The 21,231-nt window shown below is 39.2% G+C and overlaps 1 protein-coding gene across 3 annotated transcripts; it reads right to left on the bottom strand.

Annotated features, from left to right (window-relative positions):
• Window positions 1–1,129: 1,129 nt before the first annotated feature.
• gc2 (guanylyl cyclase 2) lies at window positions 1,130–21,167 on the bottom strand. Of its 3 annotated transcripts, XM_086276662.1 has the most exons (25): window positions 20,928–21,167; window positions 18,807–19,276; window positions 17,119–17,247; window positions 16,822–17,001; window positions 16,541–16,658; window positions 15,695–15,996; window positions 15,460–15,591; window positions 15,095–15,198; window positions 14,835–14,953; window positions 14,047–14,131; window positions 13,795–13,891; window positions 13,546–13,668; window positions 13,262–13,342; window positions 12,669–12,845; window positions 12,397–12,553; window positions 12,161–12,310; window positions 11,019–11,167; window positions 10,738–10,901; window positions 10,417–10,609; window positions 10,152–10,326; window positions 9,520–9,618; window positions 9,298–9,392; window positions 9,118–9,203; window positions 7,188–7,288; window positions 2,583–2,720 (listed from the first exon to the last, which is right to left on the bottom strand). In XM_086276662.1, the coding sequence occupies exons 2-24, from the start codon at window positions 19,218–19,220 to the stop codon at window positions 7,189–7,191; spliced, it is 3,429 nt and encodes a 1,142-aa protein (XP_086132788.1). In that variant the 5' UTR covers window positions 19,221–19,276; window positions 20,928–21,167; the 3' UTR covers window positions 2,583–2,720; window position 7,188. The 3 variants fall into 3 exon arrangements, with proteins under 3 accessions (XP_086132779.1, XP_086132797.1, XP_086132788.1); XM_086276653.1 differs by lacking the exon at window positions 7,188–7,288 and having other exon boundaries at window positions 1,130–2,720; XM_086276671.1 differs by lacking the exons at window positions 7,188–7,288; window positions 18,807–19,276 and having other exon boundaries at window positions 1,130–2,720.
• Between the last annotated feature and the right edge of the window lie 64 nt (window positions 21,168–21,231).

The following is a 21,231-nucleotide window of genomic DNA, read 5'->3' as shown; positions in this document are numbered from 1 at the left end:
ATATACCAAAACTCACAGAGCAGTGTGAGTAGATGCTGAGGTGCATAGTGTGTAGAGGTTGGCAACTCACTATAGAGTTAAATGCTACAGACCTCCAAACTTCATGTGGCCTTTGGATTAGCTCAAGAACAGTGTGTAGAGAGCTTCATAGAATAGGTTTCCATGGCCAAGGAGCTTCATACAAGGCTTAGCATTACTGGAGGCCAAGGTAATGCCATCCAGAGTAAGAGTCTGGTTAGATACCATATTTCTAAGATTTTCAGGGCCGAGTACAATAACCTCAGTTTTATCTGAATTAAGAAGCAGAAAGTTAGCGGCCATCCAGGTCTTTATGGTTTCCAGACCATTGTGCATTCAGGATAGTGACAGTTCTCCTCACAGACTTTACAGCTGACAGCTCCTGCATACCCAGCCAACAAGCACCACCACCCAACCTCGATATCGTCTCTAACTTTGTAGACCTCATCAATAAGTTGGATGCAGGGGTGTATGGCATGCATACACTGGACTCTAGAGCAGTGGAGATGTACTCATCTGACTGCATTGTGTCAAGTGCAAAGTTTGGCCGAAGGGGTATTATGGTGTGGGGTTGTTTTTCGGGAGTAGTTCCAGTAAAAGAAACTCTTAACACATAAGCACACTGAGACATTTTTCGTACTCCCAACTTTGTGGGAATAGTTTGGGGTGGGCCCTTTCTGTTCCACTGTGTTCCAGTGCTCAAAGCAAGGTCCATAAAGACATAGATGAGCGAGTTTGTGTGGAAGAACTTGACTGGCCTGCACAGAGTCCTGACCTCAACACCTTTAGGATGAATTAAAGTGGAGACTGTGAGCCAGGAAAACTTCCCATAAACACTCCAAAACCTTGTTTAAAGTCTTCCTAGAAGAGCTGAAGCTGTTACAGGTACAAAGGCTATGATCATAGTAAACCCTGTATTCAGGATGAGGTGTCCCTCGAATTCATATTCCTGTAAAGGCAGACAAATGAATACTTTTGGAAATATAGTGTATGTACCTATTTAGAAGCCATAAAAACTTTATTGGAGTCACTGGGTTATACAAATGTGATAGATAAAAGTCCAGTTAACACTGGTTTTAGATATGACCACAAATTAAACTGTAAACTGAACTTGAACAAACATATGTAACATTTATTTCAGGAAAACTCTGGTAAACAAAGGGAAACAGCTTCAAGATGGAAAATCTCAGAAGAAGAAGTAGTGCATGCCAACATAGTGAACCCTGCATAGATTAAAACTGATCGTAACAACTAAGGCAGTGCTCGACTTAACTAACGTAGACATTTACCTTTAAAAACTACATGCAGCATCATTGCAATCACCACACTCAAAACAATAATTATGCCCAAAATGTTGACTTTAAGCAATTTGAGTATATGTAATTTTTTATTAGAAATGTATAATGTAAAACATTCAATTTAAAATAATCTGGTCAAATGATGTTGGTTCAGTGGTTTACATTCAGTTTCTACCAAGCATATTGTCCATATTAGAAATTACTGTTTATGAGGGCCAATAATCTTTTCTGTGTGTGCTCTAGTAACCGAAGGTAAACCAGATGTTGGAGGTGGGCATTGGTACTGCAATAAGCATTAGTAAAGTTTTACCTCACATTATTTAAGACACCAGTAATTGGTGATTTGAAGGGTAAAATCAGCTAACATGGGCAATATCTTTTTGTAGTTAAGTAATAAAAGCTGCCTCTGAACTCTTTTGTAGGTTATTCTTTTTATAAGCTAATGGTGATAAACATTGGTTGGAGGGGCACCAACACACTACAGAATCACCATTGCTCCTTATCCAGACTTTTAATTTTAGGAGTGTTTCCTTTGTAACATAAGATTAAATTAATAATTTAAAATAATCCAAATCCAAGTGTTTCCTAGGTTTTTTTATTGTAACTTTAATATCTTTGGGTTTTATATTAGCAGTAAAACAAAAAAAGTGTTTTTAAGATTTAACCTTTAACTACCTTTATATGATTTTGGCGGAAAACCTTTTTGGAAAAAAATTGAAAAAAATCTAATAATCTGCCATTGCTGACAATGACTCACTTCCTTTCACTTTTCTAATTACAAGTAGGGACTGCAAGTACCTAAACATAAGTATTTATTCAAATACAAATGCAGGGTTCTCCTCATCTCTTCCTCCTTCAGACAGAAACCAAGGAATGGGATGTTTGGATTAGCTCTGCCCCTCAGCTGCTGACAGACAGCTTCTGCAGATCCCTGCTTTGCTGAGTCTAGACTTGCTGGCCTCTATTCATAGCTCCATATTGGACTACATCTCCTGGCTCAAGCCGTTAATGCACACAGACTTAAACATAATCTGAAATGATACTTTCACTAGCCACATCCTCCTCCTGTCAACTGCCCTCTGTGGAAAATCACCATCAAATTTTAGTGAGGATATAAAGAGTTTCATGTTTTATGTCCCTGGAGGTTCAAGATGGTAATCGTATCCATTTTCTCTATTGCTCTTCCCCACTGGAATAGCGCGGAGGCTGGAGATACTGTCCGGTGTCCAGTTGAGGCAAAGTCATGAGTTACAGGTCATTCAGTGATGCGTCATCATGACGTTGTCGTCGTCTTCTTGCATGTAGAGCTGCGTCACGACACGGACGTGCGAGATTTTTTTCACTGCCTTGTGAAACATTAGCTTCGTGTCCTTCGACTGCTTCCTCGGAATGCAAATGCTGGTGCTGAGAGGAAGAGGAGAAGCAATCAAAGGGGGAAGAAAAAGGAAAGATGAACAGAACATTAACGCAAGATGGGAAAAGATTACTTCTTTTAATGTTGGAATTAGCTTCAGCTATGAGTAAATTATTACAAAAAAGATATAAAAGAAAAAATGAAACATTTTGGGGAATACGCTTCTTTAGTTTCTCGCTATGACGACGAAATCACTAACACTCGTATCCATATAAGACCTATAGTCAGGTAGTGATTAGCATAGCTTAGCTTTAGGTCTGGAACCAGAACAAAAACTGTTTTATTAATTAAAACAGCCAAATAGATGACTTTTCAAAAGTTAGGCAAAATTTTCATATCTTTTAATATCTGCATAGCCTAGCAAGTTGTTTAGCTCACTTTAGCTAACCAGATATTAGTTAGCTAAATTGCTAAAGTAGCATTAATCTGACTTTTTAACAGGATGTTGAACAATACCTTTAAAGGTACTTTATGCAATTGCCATCTGCAAAATCTAATTACTGTTATGTGTTTAGATGTTTTTGGGTGTGTACTGCTGCTTTTTTTTAACTTTAACTAGCTACACCTATTTCCTTATTGAGGCTTTGTTATGCTGCCATTTTAAAAAGCAATGTGCTCCTAATGGCTTAGTTTGAATTCTAGAATTACAAACTGGTAATACGTGAAAGCATAGGCCAACCCCAGTTCAACCTGTATCTATATATCTTCAACACAGTAGAAACTTTGAGCATGAAGTTATAGTAACTGTTTCTTCACAGTCTCTTGATGGCTTTAGTTCATTTTGGAAGGTTTGAAACACAGGAATTAACAACAAGTACAATCATGCGAAACAGAAAGTTTTTACAGGACTCTCTGAAATCCTGCGACAAACTAAGTACACTGCTTCCAATGGGAAGTATCAGAGAGCGGAAGTTTCAGTAGTTTGGTGGTCTGGAGTATTCAGGTGCTTGTTAACACAATGTCAGTCTTCCCAGGAGTCGACACCCCAGCTAATTCACCTCAAGGTCAGATCATGTTCAATGTTCAAAGAAACTGCAAAAAATCCAAGAGCTACATCTCAGACTCTACAGGGCTCGGTTAGTTCAAACTTAAAATTCACGACAGCACAATTAGCAAAAGACTCAACATGTATGGCTTGTTTGGAAGGGTTGCCAGAAGATACCTTTTCTCTAAAAAGAATAGCTTAAGTTTCCAAGTCGAGTAAACCACAAGACTTCTGGAACAATGTCCTTTGAACAGATGAGACCAAATGAGGAAATATTTGGCCATAATGTACAGTGCCATGTCTGGAGAAAACCAAACTCAGCACATCAGCATAAACAAGCTTATACCAACTGTCAAGCACGGTGGTGGAGGGGTGATGATTTGGGCTTGTTTTGCAGCCACAGGACCTGGACAGCTTGCAGTCATTGAGTTGACCATGAACTCCTCTGTATACCAAGGTATTTCAGAGGTGTCAGGAAATCTGTCTGACAAATAAAGTTTGGCGCTATATGGATAATGTAACAGGACAGTGACCACAAGCAAAACATAGATTTCACACAACTGCATAGACTCCTGTGAAAGCTTTCTTTTTCACATGACTGTACATTTAAGAAAAGAAAAAAAGGAAGTAAACATTGGAAATAACATCTATACAGACAAGGTCATAAATACAAACAATTATATAGACATTCGTGGTGTTTCCTCAGTACATAGTCAATTTAGAGGTGCACTAATGAAAATAAAACATCTGTACTGTAGACATGTATGAAGAAGCACCATGACATATCAGATTTCACATTTCAGCCCAGGTCAGTTGGTGTCGGTACATCACCACATTAAACGAAAAGCTTGCTTTGGGAATATTTCCCTCTGATGGGGTAAGAACCTTAAACAGATGAAATTTTAAAAAATTAAGTTTATGATTAGCTCAAACATTTCGAGTGACAACAGTGATGTGGTGAATGGTCCACATGTGACATTTTCATTTTAAAAACTTGTAAAGTAGAAGAACTGAGTTTTGTCAGTGATAAAAAAAAGAGGACTTTCTACAGGGAGTGCAGAATTATTAGGCAAGTTGTATTTTTGAGGAATAATTTTATTATTGAACAACAACCATGTTCTCAATGAACCCAAAAAACTCATTAATATCAAAGCTGAATGTTTTTGGAAGTAGTTTTTAGTTTGTTTTTAGTTTTAGCTATTTTAGGGGGATATCTGTGTGTGCAGATGACTATTACTGTGCATAATTATTAGGCAACTTAACAAAAAACAAATATATACCCATTTCAATTATTTATTTTTACCAGTGAAACCAATATAACATCTCCACATTCACAAATATACATTTCTGACATTCAAAAAGAAAACAAAAACAAATCAGCGACCAATATAGCCACCTTTCTTTGCAAGGACACTCAAAAGCCTGCCATCCATGGATTCTGTCAGTGTTTTGATCTGTTCACCATCAACATTGCGTGCAGCAGCACGCAATGTTGCTGCTGCACGCAGCAACATTGCAGAGAGGTGTACTCTCTGCAATGTTGTACACCTCTCTGTTCAGAGAGGTGTACTGTTTTCCCTCCTTGTAAATCTCACATTTGATGATGGACCACAGGTTCTCAATGGGGTTCAGATCAGGTGAACAAGGTGGCCATGTCATTAGTTTTTCTTCTTTTATACCCTTTCTTGCCAGCCACACTGTGGAGTACTTGGATGCGTGTGATGGAGCATTGTCCTGCATGAAAATCATGTTTTTCTTGAAGGATGCAGACTTCTTCCTGTACCACTGCTTGAAGAAGGTGTCTTCCAGAAACTGGCAGTAGGACTGGGAGTTGAGCTTGACTCCATCCTCAACCCGATGGAGTTTGATGATACCAGCCCAAACCAGTACTCCACCTCCACCTTGCTGGCGTCTGAGTCGGACTGGAGCTCTCTGCCCTTTACCAATCCAGCCACGAGCCCATCCATCTGGCCCATCAAGACTCACTCTCATTTCATCAGTCCATAAAACCTTAGAAAAAACAGTCTTGAGATATTTCTTGGCCCAGTCTTGACGTTTCAGCTTGTGTGTCTTGTTCAGTGGTGGTCGTCTTTCAGCCTTTCTTACCTTGGCCATGTCTCTGAGTATTGCACACCTTGTGCTTTTGGGCACTCCAGTGATGTTGCAGCTCTGAAATATGGCCAAACTGGTGGCAAGTGGCATCTTGGCAGCTGCACGCTTGACTTTTCTCAGTTCATGGGCAGTTATTTTGCGCCTTGGTTTTTCCACACGCTTCTTGCGACCCTGTTGACTATTTTGAATGAAACGCTTGATTGTTCGATGATCACGCTTGAGAAGCTTTGCAATTTTGAGACTGCTGCATCCCTCTGCAAGATATCTCACTATTTTTGACTTTTCTGAGCCTGTCAAGTCAAAGGAAAGGAAGTTGCCTAATAAATATGCACACCTGATATAGGGTGTTGATGTCATTAGACCACACCCCTTCTCATTACAGAGTGGCACATGACCTAATATGCTTAATTGGTAGTAGGCTTTCGAGCCTATACAGCTTGGAGTAAGACAACATGCATGAAGAGGATGATGTGGACAAAATACTCATTTGCCTAATAATTCTGCACTCCCTGTATTTAATGGACAAAATCCCCACATCTCTCCCTTGAACTGTCTTTAGATATTGCCGTTTTTGTTTGCATTTACTTGTCTCTTGACCGACTTCAAAATCCCACAGGAAATCTTTTGTTTAGTTTAAGCTGCAAGAAACTTCACATCAGATATGAGTAACAGTGTAACGGTAAAATGAATGAACAGAAGAAATTTATTCAAACATTAGATTTCCTAACCACTTTTTCATGTCTGCAGGCTTTTTGTATGATCAATAATTCTCAAGTAATAATGATTGGCATAATAAATAGGCCCCAGTCAGGACTTGACAAATTAGAAATTGGGACCATAAGTTTCTCCTTTTGAAATATGCTGGTTTCAGTGCTAAGGCACAACTTATTTTTGAAAGTTTCATTACTGTTTGGTGGTTTGTTAAAAAGTGTTTGCAGTTACAAGTTGATGAGTTCCATGTAACTATGGGTTGCCAACCCAACTATGGGTAACCAAGGCAATCTGGTAGTGACCAAAGCAATTGCAAGGAGGTTATTGGCAGAACATCATCTTTAGGACCAGCAAGCAAGCTCCAGCAACCGCTCAACAGCTGGTTGGGAAACATATATGTTGGCTCAGGCCTTTTTTTGAAAAAGCTCAAAGAGCTATTGTACCAGATTCCCATTTATATGACAAGCTGCTTCATGCTGTGGCTAAGATTTCTTGTGTAACTTTGAAGGTGTCACATTTAAGACCCAATCAAATGCAAACAAACTGCACTGAGACAGTTCATTCCCCAACATATGTTTGCCCAATGATGAGTAACGTTGCCAACCAAGCCAGTAATGTTATACATTTTTTTTACAATGCATAACATTACCTCAGTTTTTCTTCTTTGCAAGTTGTTCTTGTTGTTGTTTCTCGGCTTTCTGTTTCTTGTACTGGGCTATCTCGGCCATCTGCAGCCCATGGGCCATTTGCCTGTTGAGATGAAGTGAACAGCGTGATGACAGCACACACATACGCACACAGTGTAGTCCTGCAATGGCTTGGCTTTCTCTCCAAAGAACAGATTAGCTGACAGGTGGATTTATAGTAATAGCCACTGCTTAGGTCCACAGCTTTATCCTGTAATGCTGTAAGGCTGAAATCTTGTGCTCAGTGTACAGTTTAAGTGAACAAGGCACACCAAGCCATTACCAACAAACTCACAGCTGTAAATGGGAATAAATGTGAATGTGTAAAAACTTCTATAAAACTACGTACTCCAAAAAGTAAGCGTTTTTTTTTTTTCCAAATGTCTGAAATGACCTAAATGTGTTGTAAGTTATAAGTTGTGGTTTTGTTAGTAGCAGTAACACAGTTGCAATATTAATTCTGATGGATACCTGCAGTCAGTGTTTTCTCCTTTTAACTCAACCTTTCATCCAGTTTTTGCATCTAAACTTAACCACCATGGACAGAAAACATTAGTAATTATGTTTGACTTTTCAGATTTGATGAAATGACATTTAAGAGTATGTTTGGAGCAACTCAGTTCCCCTACCTGCTTTTCCAGCCAGAATCTAAACACTGTTCTCAGTTTTTCCTTTTTAAAGAGCTTATTTTGCTTTGTTCGGATGGTTCGGGTTCTCACATTCAAACTTTTAAGAAAGTTGAGGAAGGAATCACAAATAGAAGATGGGCCTGGAATCAAACTAGGAGCTGCTAACAATGAGCCTAAACACATTTTGACTGATCTCACATGATGATAGGACCCTTTAAAATATACGTTTTGAAGTTTTCTCCAGTGAATTATCAGAAATCCGATAAAGCATCCCAGGGTACCAGAAGTAATTTCTGTTCTTCCGCATCAGAGACATTAAATTGGTGCCGTTTTGCTGTCGAAATTATGAATTATCCCATGATGATACTCGGAAATGGTTAGAGAAAACAATCTTGGTGGAGTGGGTGCAACCTTTGTCATAATTTGTGTAAGGTTGAAGACATCTGCAAACACATGTAGGATAGGGAAGCCAACACATTTTATTCTTTGCTGTCCATTTTTAAAGAAAGCAGCTTTAAAAATAAATTTCAGCTTCATACTTTTGATAAGTCTGTGGAATTATTTATAATGTAGATGGGCAAGGTTTTTTTTGTTTGTTTGTTTTGGGTATTTTTTGTTTTTGTTTTGCTTTAGCTGTCATTAATAACTACTTGATGTCATTTATTTTGAAAATCTGATATATTTCTGTAAACTTTTCAGAACAAACTAGGAGCTGTTATTTTGAAAAATTCCCTCCAAATTAACTGGTTCCTGTTGTAGTCTTTAAATTAAAATAACAGTAGCTCAAAAGGTCAGGTAGGGTTTGACCTGCACTTCTTACTATTATGGTCATGGCGCATGTCTGTATATGTCTTTATGTAAACTATTTGCTCCCCAACAATTGGACCAATCTTAAAAAAGCTTTACACAAACGTCATCACACACACAGCAATTAATAACTGAAAGGGTTTTTTTTAAGTTTTATTATAAACCTGAATTATTTGGATTTTTCTATATGTTGTGTTTATTTCATCATCCCAAATGCAATGTTACATTCCCTATTTGTGTTTGTTTAATTTTTCACATTCAACAATAACCATCTGTACATAATTTAATGGTCACTAAAATTTCTATCTGTGAGAGAATTTGGCATGATGTGTTGCTGTTTTTACACTAAAACAAGCATGGGAATTGTTTTTAGTGGATGGACCAGTGCAGTACTCTTGAGGGTAAAAAGGAAGAGGCAGAGTAACACAGGAGAAGGAGAAAAGTCACTTATCCCTACCCAGACTTGAGGTCTGGAGGAACAGGCAGGGGTTTGGTAAACCCATCTCTCCCTACGAGCCAGTAGGTCTCCTCTATTCCTTTCCCCTGAGAAAGATATAGAAAGAAACTATAAGAGGCTGTATTTTCACTTCATCTGATCATAATGGTGAAACCCATATTTTGTGTTTAAGGGCTGTACCCGGACTTCTGTCCTTCCTCTCAACTCCAACTTGTAGCCAAGATTTAGTTCATGGAGGACCTTCACTGTACTCTGATGAACATGGATCCTGTAAGCTGTAACAGATAAATGTTTAAAAGATACATTTCCAGGTGAAGAAAGGTGACTTCACAACAAGTCCACGTTCATGTCTGGCTATTTCATCCATCTACTGATTTTTCCGTTTATAGATTAGCAACTTACGCATCCCGCTGGACTCCATACGAGAGGCAGTGGTCACTGTGTCTCCAAACAGACAGTAGCGAGGCATGGTGAGACCCACAACACCTGCTACGCACGAACCTACAACACATACGTACACAGCAGGTCAACTTGACAATTTCTCCTTGTCTAAATGTGTTGAGTTGCTGCCACATGATTGGCTGATTAGATATTTAACCTAATAAACTTGCCAGTGAGTCAGTTAGTACATTTTTTTGTGATGAGTTTATGACTTCAATTTGAAGTCTCACTGAAAATCATATAATTTATGGCTCAGTTTGGACTAAAATAATAATAAAGGAGGGTCCTCTTTTACATATGTCTACCTTGATGACAAGTTGGCAACAGCCAAGAGGTTCAAATTGAGGCTTCAGAGGGAAACTTGTGTGACAGCAAAGTAGCTGTATCCATATTCTAAATGGTTAAAAGTCAATGGCTTTGGGTTTCGGGTAGTTTATCGAATTTTGTGCCAATAAAAATGCTAAAAATCATTGACACATCATATATGCTTACATTTTAAATAACCATGAAGTGTACATTACTTCAAATTACTCTATACTGACAACTGTACAACTAAAAACCCTCCTTCACATATTGCACTAATGCTTTAATACCTGTGTGAAGTCCTATTCGTATCCTCACTGGAACATCAGGCATGTGTCTCATTTTAAAGGTCCCCACAGCACTCAGAATGTCAAGAGCCATGTTGGCTATTTCTGTGGCATGTCGGATGCCGTTAGGAACTGGAACACCTGACGCTACCATGTAAGCATCGCCTATTGTCTCCACCTGGAGGAGATCAGAAATGAATAAGCATCAGTGTCATGTGATGAGATTTAATACCAGAAGCCACAGTACGACTACATAAAAGATTATCACCTTGTAGACATCATGGTTTCCTATGATGGCGTCAAAGAGGGTGTAGAGGTCGTTGAGGAGATCGACCACTTCAATGGGTTCACTGTTAGCTGAGATGGTGGTGAAGCCAACAATGTCACTGAAATACAGTGACACCTGGTCAAAATATTCTGGTTCAACTGTCCCGCCCACCTTCAAAGCCTCTGCCACAGACCTGGAAAAAAAAAGTGAAAATAAGTGTGATTGTGGCCAGGTAAACAGGAGGAAAGAGCCAGGTATCAAATAACGTGTAAAGGTAACAGCATTATCCTCATCTTTATACCATTGAAAATAATTACTTACGGAGGCAGCATCTGAGTCAAAAGCTTCTCTGTCTTCTGTTTTTCTATCTCCAGCTCCTCTGTCCGCTCTCTGATTAGCTCCTCCAGGTTAGACGAGTACTGCTCCAGCATCCTCAGCATAGAGTCAATGATGTTGGTTTTCTTCCCCTTGTTGATGTTTTTGAACTGGAATGAGAACATCGACATCCTCAAAACCCACCAGAGTTCTCCAAGAAATTATTTCTAATATTATTTCAAACATATTTTCTCAAAATAAAAATGTATATTTTGTAATAGCCCTACCTGGTCAAAGATTTCATCAAAGACCGGCCGCTTGTCTGGCTGTTCATTCCAGCACTGTTTCATCAGCTGGATACATTCCATTGGAGCATAGTCCGGACTGACCACTGGACGGCACAGAGGAGGAGGCTTACACAGCTTCTCTATTATTTCTAAAACACAGAAACACCAGTTAAATGAGGATGCCAGTACTGGTAAGTAAACTGATCCAGAAGGAAACAACTTTGATCAACTTTACACCTCCCCCATTTGGCTAAGAACATATGTGCAGTGATGTATTGAAACATCTGCAAACATACATAGAAATACAGTATATAAGAAAGAAACAGAGCTTGTACAGTTCTAACCAGCCTAAAGGTCAGTATTTGGTATGAACACCTTTATTCTTCAACATAGCCTCAACTTTCTCAGGCAGCCTTCTTGTCATTTCTTTAAGTAGTTTTCAGGAATAGTTTTCCAGATCTCTTGAAGGACATATTAAGCTCTTCTTTTGGATGTTGGCTGCCTTTAGATGATCCCAAAATGCTTCAACAATGTTAAGGTCCAGGCCCTAATGACTAATGACTAAATCCATGACTAAGGGTGCTCCACTGTGCGTTTTTCTATCCAGGTATCATTTTTACTGCACTGACAGTGTGTTTGGGATCATTATCATGCCAGAAAATGAAAATGTTGCCATTTTAATGTTTTCCAGATAGTATTGCATTGTGGTCAAAATCTGAATGTACTTTTCTGCATTCATAATTCCATCAATTTTGACAAGATCTCCAAATCCACTGGCTGAAGTGCAGCAACAAAGAGCCCCTACTGTGTCTTATAGATGACTGTAAACACAATGTGCTCCTCTCACCTGACCTCATGTCTTTTGAATTTTTTGTACATTCAACCAAAGAAATGGGAACAAACTAAGCTGCTAGTACCCAAGCACCCAAAGATACAATTTAAAACTGGTTCTTTGCTAAGTTGCATGTTATGTTCACAGGTTCACTCTAGATTTCTGCCTGCTGGAACCTTTAAATTGGAGGAATCTTTTCATAGAAGAATCTAATCTTGTCAAGAATTGAAGCTGTCTAATCTCTCTGAGTCTGGACTTGTGCGTTTCTACTAGCTTTGGGAGGTTTATTATTGTGAAGCTATTCTCTTGCCTTTATCAGACAGGTCCAGCATGCAGAATGGAGGCCCTCTCACCACCACCTCCTGCATGATGATGGCGAAGCTGTACACATCACCGGGTAGAGTCCCGTGTAGTCCTGCCTGGCCACTCCTCAGGATCTCTGGAGCAGTCCAAAGTAACTCTTGCACAAAGATGAGGGCATTATTTTAAAAACAGGTTGGTAGTGCTTTTTTCAAGTAACTGTTCCTGTTGCATAGTTTGTCTCACCATCTGCATGTGGCTCAATATAAGGGAACCTCTGAGCCTCTAGGACCTCACTGTAGCCATAATCTGTAACCTTCAGGACAAACCGTCCATCCACCACACAGTTGCGAGACTTTAGACGAGTGTGAGACACTCCACGGTGATGGAGATACTTCATACCCTTAAAAGTATAACATTTTAAAAATCTTTGATTAATCCTGACTGCAGACAAGGATATGTTCCTTGTCTAAAAAAAATACCAAAAAATACTCTTGTTCCTGCTATCTGCCTTTCACCTTAATTAGATCCAGCAACAGAGATGACTTGAACATCCAGTCGAGCTTGACGTCTTCGTTTAGGAGCAGGTCCTCGAGGCTGCCTCTGGAGCAGAACTCAGTCACAATGGCGAATACGCCACAGTCATGAAAAAAGCCAAGGAAAGGGTTGACGTTCTCATGACGCATGTCCTTCATCTGCAGACAGAAACATCTTGATTTTCACGTTTTTGGGCTTATAAGACCAAGGATTACAACAAGAAGAAGGTATAACTGAATCTGTCTCTGCAACAAAACACCATGTCATCAGCTGAGAACCTCATACTCATGTTCATGGTGGCAGTGAGTGCACTGACATTTTTTTCTGGTTCTCGGTAAAAATGTATGACATTATTTAAGTCTTTACTCCATGAAAGCCTACTAAGAGAAATCCCTGAAGCTGGAAACCCAGAAACTACTCTAATGGACGCCAAACCACGACTTTAATCATGTAAACTAAGGTTTTTTCAAAACATGTAATTAAGGATACATGGGAGGTTGTCAGATGTTGTCTTTATGAAAAAAGTAGTTAAACTAAAAAAATATCTACTTTGTCATGTAACAATATCACGTACCAGTTCAAACACATCACTTGTTTTGGGATTGATGCTGCTAAATGTCCCATAAGGAAGTCTCTTCAGCCACGCCCAGTCCCCCTAGTGGAGAAAAACACCAAACAGCGCAAATACTTAGACATCTTTTTAGGCTTTTAAGCCATGTAAATCAATTTAATTTTAGTATTTTTTGCACATCCATGCTGGACCAATGCTGCATGAGTTACATGGAGCAATCTGTAACTGTTTTATTTCTGTACAGTTTCGAAACTGTTGCACTGCAGCTCATAAATGGATGGCCTTGCCTCAAAAATTACAACGTTGGAGTTTTCGTAGGTGGCTGGCGATTGGGTGGAAATCGTTGAGGCAAGACTGCGTTCAGACGTGCTCTTCATGCCGCTAGTCCTACTGTCATCCAGACTCAGCTTCTACAGAGAGGAAGAAAATTATTTGTCAGTCGGTTTCAACTTTACATCACGCAATATTATCAGTTTGGATAAATACAGGAAAATGTTAAATTAAGAATTCAGAATTCTAAGTAGACGGAGGCTGACCTTGTTGCTAAGCGATGGGTTTATGAATGTGACATCAGCCAGTGTAAGTAAAATCTTGTTGGGACCTCTGACCAGCCGGATCTGATTTATCCGTCGCCTGATGGAAATAAGGGAGGTTGATGAAAGTTAACGCTTGAGGCATGGAGATATCAGAAAAACAGCTACATGATGATAAGTTCTAAAGTTTTTACCTGGAAAGATTTTAATTTATACTAATATTCAATAACATCATGTTTTAAGACATCTTTGTACCTGATGCAGTAAATTAGTGGCACAGCAACAATAAAGGCAGCAATCACCCCAAGGAGCACACTTATGGTTGAGAACAAATCCACTCCTGGAACAGAGAAGAAGAAGTCGAAAAACAAATTTTATCTTAAAAAAATCTGTAATTAGATGCAAACATTTACTAGCTTATATTGTCAAAGCTTTAATTTTAATTGTTAGTTTAAATTCAATTTTGAAGTAGGTATGACACTTCCAACGGTACAAATACTTGTAATGAAATTTTTGAAACAAAACACAAACACTTTCTTGGAACTGCACATATATTTATATATTTGTTTGAAGTGTCATGTATCATTCTTAAATATATCAAATGTACACTGAAACATCCAGAGCACAGAGATCAACGTGACATACTGTGTATAGATGTGTGCTTGGTCCTTGCCAAGCAGCAACTTACAGTTCCTTAAATGGCCACAAAGGGCTGCCTTCATGAGTCAAGCCCCATAGACTCCTCTGTTAAAATGTCCAACCTTACCGCAGAAAAATACAGGTTTTTGCTTCTTTTAGCTAATTTCCTCAATAACTATTTTAAGGGTTAGGATTTTTTTGTGTAACTCAACCGTTTTATTGTTATTTCATTATTTTATAATGGCTTAAAATTATGCCTTTTTAGGAAAGTGTTGAGTTTTAATAGGCTAGTCATTTAAGTCATTGAAACACAGTCTTGAATGTATTGTATTTGTGGTGTTGGTGCCTTTTTTAGCTTCACAGCAGTAACCCAATGGACGAAGTCAAAGTTGCTACATCCTCACCTCCTGAGCAGATGACTCCTGGAGTAAACCAGCATGAGGCGTCTTTCTTGGGTCCATAACCTCGAGGGAAATGGATGTCTTTACCCAGGAAGCGGACCATACCGATCTCCATGTCGACCCTGTCATTAGTCAGTTAGATCAGTTGTTAATTTTGAATGGTATCTGCACTAGTACAGCATTTCTCTTGACTTGCCTTTATTCCTTCATTTCCTAGTCAGACACAATAAAACACTAAACATGTAATCTCAGCTCTTAAATACCTGTGTGTTGGCTTCAGCTCCCAAGATATTCCATCTGTGTCCAGTATGAGGTATTCCAGCAGAGCTGCTCCAGACCCATTAGTTGTAATTGGGTGACTGAAGCCCTGCAAAAAAAAAAAGAAAAAAAAAAAAGGGGTACGTCCGTTTATCCTTTGTATAGATCTTTCTCATCTTATCATATAGGCTATTCTATTTTATTAAATAATTTAATACAGAAATGCACTATATTACCTATTGAGAAAAGTAACTTTTTAGAGTTATATTGTACAGTAAACCAGGTTCAGAAACTGAAATAGATGGAAAGCCTACAACAGCAGCAAGGAATTAGGCATAAAAAAAGTAGACCCAGTGCTGTGTCTCATTACCTGGAAGGCCAAGTTTTGGCTCTGTCGTGCCAAATTTCCTCCAGACATCCACTCCCTGGACTCCCGAACCCGATGCACTGCTTGAGCCATGAAGATGACAGAGTTGTAGATGGTACCAAACAGAGGCGATACCTACAGCACACACAGAGATGTCAACTTCAGCTGCTTTGCTTATGGCAATGTCTTCAATAGAAAGACAATGCTTAATGTATTAAAATCTCTTTCCGTGCATCACCTGCTGGGGTTTCAACGTACTCGCCACCTCTCCTCTTTCCATGGCCTCTCTATAAGCCTCGTAGAACGACACCCGGGGTGAGTCGATGGTGACGGTCAGCACGGCATCATAGGCCCGCAGCAGTTTGTTGTTTCTCTTCAGAGCTGGGTAGGTCACATTATGGTAGGGCAGACTGTAGAGCAGTGTGTCATAAGGAAGAAACACTAGAGAGCCATCAATCATCTGCATATCGTAGGCCGTCTCCAGTAGAAGCCTCTGGGCTGTGCCACCAATCAGAACCGAGTGCATGCAGAGGATCACAACTGGGACGAGAAATGAGACTGAACATCAAGATCTGACATGTTTCATCATTGACTGACATTGTCTTTATGTGAAAAAAAGTAAATGTTTTTCTACTGATTGACAAATTGTTAGCCAATATGCATTTCCTTCCTTTTTAATCAAAATGAGCTCAATTATCAAAATTTCATATTGTACTCAGTCTGATATGACACTAGCAACTGAGTCCTTAAATAATCAGGAAAATGTTTACTAAGGTTGTAGCACAAGCAAGTTGAAAACTGTTTTCCTGCAGACCATAAAAAACTGGAAGTTTTTATGCAACCACAAGGGTTGCATAAGAAATTTAGGTTTAAGGTACTTCCTACTAACTCGATTGCGTAAACCCTCATTTAGATTTCGCTAATCCACTAGTTTGCAAATGTCTACTCAGGTGCAAGTGACATAAATTTCATCATCAGATGGTCAGGGTCAATGAAGATGATAACAGAAATGACTACTTGACCATCGAATATCCAGTTGAGCGCAAGTGAGTTGAGACTTAAATGAATATAAATGAATACTGACCTCGTATTTCACTCATCTTGCGGACCTTGGTGAGAGCTCGTCTGATGCCGTGAGGTGTGTTCTCCATAAAAGTGACCAGTCTGACCGGCATGCCGTGGCTCCTCAAGGCGTCAGCCACCTGGACATGATAGAGAAACATGGCCTAGACAAAACTTCAAAGACTGATAGTCTTGGCTTTATGATCAGGTATTTGATGTTGTAACTCTTCTAGGTATCTAGGCAGCATTCAGAAACCTGTGGCTGTTTTTGGAGTCCAAATGTGAAAACAAAGGTTTTCAAACCTTGGTTGCTGTTTCCATCCAGATGTCCTCAGAGGAAGAGATGATGCCAATGTGAGCCCACCTGAAGTAGCTCATGACACTAAGTAGGACCCAGGTAGGTCTTGCCATCGAGCGAGCAAAAGTCGGATGGCTGCGAACATCATCCAACTCATAGCCAACACATCCCCAAGGAAACAGTGCCTGGAAGATTACAGTAGACAAGAAAAAGGGTTTGTAACGAGACCAAATCACAGCAAAATATGATTAGTTTTTCTTCCTGATGTGTTAAAGATGCGTAGTAGACACATTCCATCTTACTTTATTCCAGCCTTTGCTCAGCATTGAAGCAGCATCACAGTAGCCTGGGTTGGCTGGGCCAATGTAGCCTGAAGCTTTGGTGTGGAAACCCACAAATGCCTCCAGTGCCCTGGATGTCTCACATGGCTCCTGAAAAAAATGTCCAATAATCCAAAAATTAATACTGAAACAAACCAGCCAGAAAAAAAACAAGGTAAATTAACTTGAAACAGCCATGCATCAATTTTCTTTCATGCAGTGTAGAGCAGCTAAATTATATTTGCAAGGATATAGGTTTGTTCAAGATTTCCAGTGTTAAAGCTACTCAACAGCATAGCACATGCAAAGTTAAATTATAGTGGCATACTGTTTAAATGATGAGCAATTTCTTTAATATAAGGTGTTCTTTGCCTCTGCATACTTTCTGAATGCTTGTTCCTGTTTTGGTTTTTTTTGTTTATTTGGCTTAATTTATAGATTAATGTTGCTAGCTAAATAAGCTAACTTTGGTTGTCTAACAAACAGTGTTGGGAAGGTTACTTTTAAAATATATTCCACCACAGATTACAGAGTAAATGCCCCAAAATGTATTTTGTAACATATTCCGTTACGTTACTCAATGACAGTAATGTATTCTGAATACTTTGGATTACTTAATATATTGTCATGCTTTTTTACAACTACATGAATGTACTATTGCTGTGTGATTTATTACGATTACTGAAGGTTACTCGCCATACTACATTTTTAAATATTAATATAAAATGAGCAACAGTTGGGTGGACATTAGGCTGCACTTTTTGCAGCGATCTTGTATAGAAAACTGTTCTGCGCGTATATAAAACAGGTCCGCGGCTCTGAACCGTAGTAAAGGGACCTCTGGCTAATACGTTGGTTCTGTGTCGGGCTCGTAGCCAAAACTAGCTTTACTTTGTTGTCTGGGTCAACTTTGCTAGCGAGAGACAGAGAGAGGCGTTGAAAGGCTGCTCCAACGAAAAGTATTGTTTCGGAGGAAAACACGAACACGGTGTACAGTCGAGTCTTAATAGCTTACTTACAACTGAGCTCGTCAGGCTCTCTTTTTGGCTGCAGTGGTTATTATTATATTTACATGCTTCCAGCTCCCGTTTCTTCTCAGTGACAGCTCGTACTTTTCCAATCTCCTTTTTCTCCCTCCTCGCGCTCACAGACACATAACAGGTATGGCAGTCCACTCTCCCTGCAGCACGGACTACACTGCCCATGAGGCTACATTCTTTACAGCGATACCTGTAACACTCTGCCTACTGCCTTCATATTAAACACTTCATATTCTTCACATCATTATGAGACGCAAGATTGAGACACAGGCATTAGAGCCTCTTAATGTGCGTTTTGTTTGGGTTTCCATCGGCGTGGAATTACCAAAAATAGAGAGACCATAGCCTAACATATGAAACAGGAAAAGACCGCCGTGTAATCCCTTTATTTCAAAAAAGTAACTGTATTCTGAATACCACCTTTTTAAATAGTAACTGTAACGGAATACAGTTACTCATATTTTGTATTTTAAATATGTAACAGCGGTACATGTATTCCGTTACTCCCCAACACTGCTAACAAAGCTTTCCTTGCTGAGTAGCCCATAATCTTAATGTACTTGGTTCATGTATATCAGCAAATATAATGCTAGTAGTGAATCATGTGTGGAGCTTCGGTCAGTTGTGTACCTGCAGCACTGCATACTCAAATGTTACAGCATAGGACAGTGAGGCATCCTTGTTGATGCGATTGACAGCGAGCTGTGCTGCCACACTGGGAAGGGCCTTGGCAAAGAGAGGGTCACATCCCCAGGGCCCCACCACTCCAACCCGAAACCAAGCTGCCTGGGTTGGACAGGGCAGTAAGCACAAGGAGGCCAGGAGGATGAAGAGGAACCTCAACAAGCCACAAAAGGAAAGGGGTGTGAGGGAAGGAGGAAGATTTGGAGCGCAGCAACATGGATTTAAGGAGGAAGGAGGATGAGCTGAGGGAGATGACTTAATTATAAAAGCAGAGTAGGAAAGGCAGAAATCAGGAGATGATTCTGGTGTCTTCTTCCATGTCTGAGGTAAGGAGGTGAAGGCACGGCGTTGCTGTCGCATCTCAAGGCTCACAGGAAGGTTGGTGAGGAAAGTCTGAAAGTGAAAGTGTTGCTTCCCTAAAATTTAGATGAGTGAAAGAAAGAAAAGCCTGTCATTTGAGCTCCTTTCCTCAAAAACATTCAGCAAGCACCAGGGAAATGTTATACAGTGTTTCCATCTAGATTGTCTTTTGTAGAGGTTTGAGGATATTTGACTCCAAGTCTCATCAAGTTTAGTTCTGACTTAGAGGAAATTGATGCTTTTGTGGGACAATAATGAGACTTTTTTTTTTACTCTTCTCCACTCAGCTGTAACCTAAATAATTTTGTCTTGCTTGAGAAATGGTGACATAACTTATAAATCTTTTAAATGTAAGTTAATTTAATAAATTTGAGAAAACATTAAAAATAAAGAAAAGTATTAGATTGAATTACCAAGAAAGCAACGGTTCAGTCACAAAGACAACGGTCTTTTTCTGAATATCACTTGAACCTAATGAGCTGAGGAAGTCTGAGCTTGTAGTTTTGTGTATAGTTTCACTTTAAATGATCCCATCCTCAGTGTTTTAAACTTGCGTGCCTGTTTTCCTCCCTGCAGACCACTAATTAGTTTCAATTGTTTATTGTTTCTGAGCTAGTTCTCTTCGTATTCCTGTTCAGTCCTTCTGGTTTCTTTGTGAAGCCCGTGTCCTTCTCTCTGCGCTTTGGTTTGTTTTTTCTTCTTGGATTATTCATTTCATCCATCCATCAAACCTTACATCTGCAGGTGTTTAATTCAGAACATTATATTAATTGTTTTCTTTTTCTTTCTTTTAAAGACGAATTAAATAGGGTAAGCAAACTCTTTGCATTATATCCTCAAATACTTGAGGGAAAAAAAGATGTCTAAAAACTGCTTAAAGCTAAGTTTAATTAATTTGTAATTAACAAGCCTTTGTAAAAAAAAATTGCCAGAGGGATTCCAGAGCCCGTGTTTTACAGTGTAACTACAAAAACTGAACATGCAATCAAGGATGTCCAGATGTTCACACATGTGGACATGGTTTGCAGGCGGTGGTAATGATCGTTTTGGGTACTTACAGCTACTGCATTTGTAAATTTACTGGATGCTACTTTATCCTTACAGATTTCTTCGGGGAGTTTATTCTGTACTATTTGTCCATGATATGCGATTTTATTGACTTTGTTTTCTACACACCAGTGACATCTTAAAATATAATGCATTCTTACTGATTTTAAAGAAGAAGATACCTGCCAGCAAATTTCTCTTCAACCAGGTTAGTTAGTAAAAACTCCAGTAACAGATATTTGAGTTTTAATGTAACTATACCTGAAAGCATGTCAACAGTTTATCAGCTGGGTACAACAGGATTATCTGGTGTGACCTTGTACTGTTTCATAATCCTCGTGTAAAATTATTATCAGTGCTATGAACACAAAAAGATAAATCCAAGTGGCCTGGCTCTCAAATATCTCATATTTCATAGCGTTATAACAGGATTTTAGTACTCAGATTTTGCAGATTCTCGGTGTGTGAATTTTACACGTTTATACTTGTGCTTGAGACGTTTTAAAGAAGCAGTGGATTTCATCCGATTTTTGCAACTTTACTCTTACTCAGCTGCGGCTAATTCATTTTTCATGTCTATCTAATTTTATTTGCAGTATTTAACTATGACAAGGTGTTCCTTGTTATGCCTGTCATTGTTTTTATTTTCAGGTTACTTACCATGCTTTGGTGAGAGGGACGAGAGGCAAATCTTCTGCACCAAACTGCCACATTTACGACTTGTTCCATCTTCTCGTTTTGTTTACATCCTGGAATTTAGTCCGTAAAGTTGTCTAGTATTGCTGCATTATGAAGAGTCATACATTTAAGTCAGCTAGTGAGTCTGCAGAAGCTTGTGCATTTGTGTGTATCAGATGACCTGGAATAAGTGTGTGTGTGTGTGTGTGTGTGTGTGTGTGTGTGTGTGTGTGTGTGTGTGTGTGTGTGTGTGTGTGTGTGTGTGTGTGTGTGTGTGTGTGTGTGT

The sequence above is a fragment of the Aulonocara sp. 'chitande type north' Nkhata Bay genome, linkage group LG3 (genome assembly GCF_057382095.1).
Source record: "Aulonocara sp. 'chitande type north' Nkhata Bay isolate Kocher_YH1m ecotype deep benthic linkage group LG3, A_spYH_male_GT1.1, whole genome shotgun sequence".
In the NCBI taxonomy this organism is placed as follows: Eukaryota; Metazoa; Chordata; class Actinopteri; order Cichliformes; family Cichlidae; genus Aulonocara; species Aulonocara sp. 'chitande type north' Nkhata Bay.
Note: the sequence above shows the minus strand (reverse complement) of the source record. Positions and strands in the feature narration are given on the sequence as shown.

Coding starts and splice junctions, on each gene's coding strand:
- gc2 (XM_086276653.1), bottom strand. CDS start 19,220: ATGCGACAGCAACGCCGTGCCTTCACCTCCTTACCTCAGACATGGAAG. Junction 10,902..11,018: donor TTGATGAAATCTTTGACCAG/GTAGGGCTATTA, acceptor TTCTCATTCCAG/TTCAAAAACATCAACAAGGG. Junction 9,619..10,151: donor ACGAATAGGACTTCACACAG/GTATTAAAGCAT, acceptor TATGTGTTGTAG/GTTCGTGCGTAGCAGGTGTT.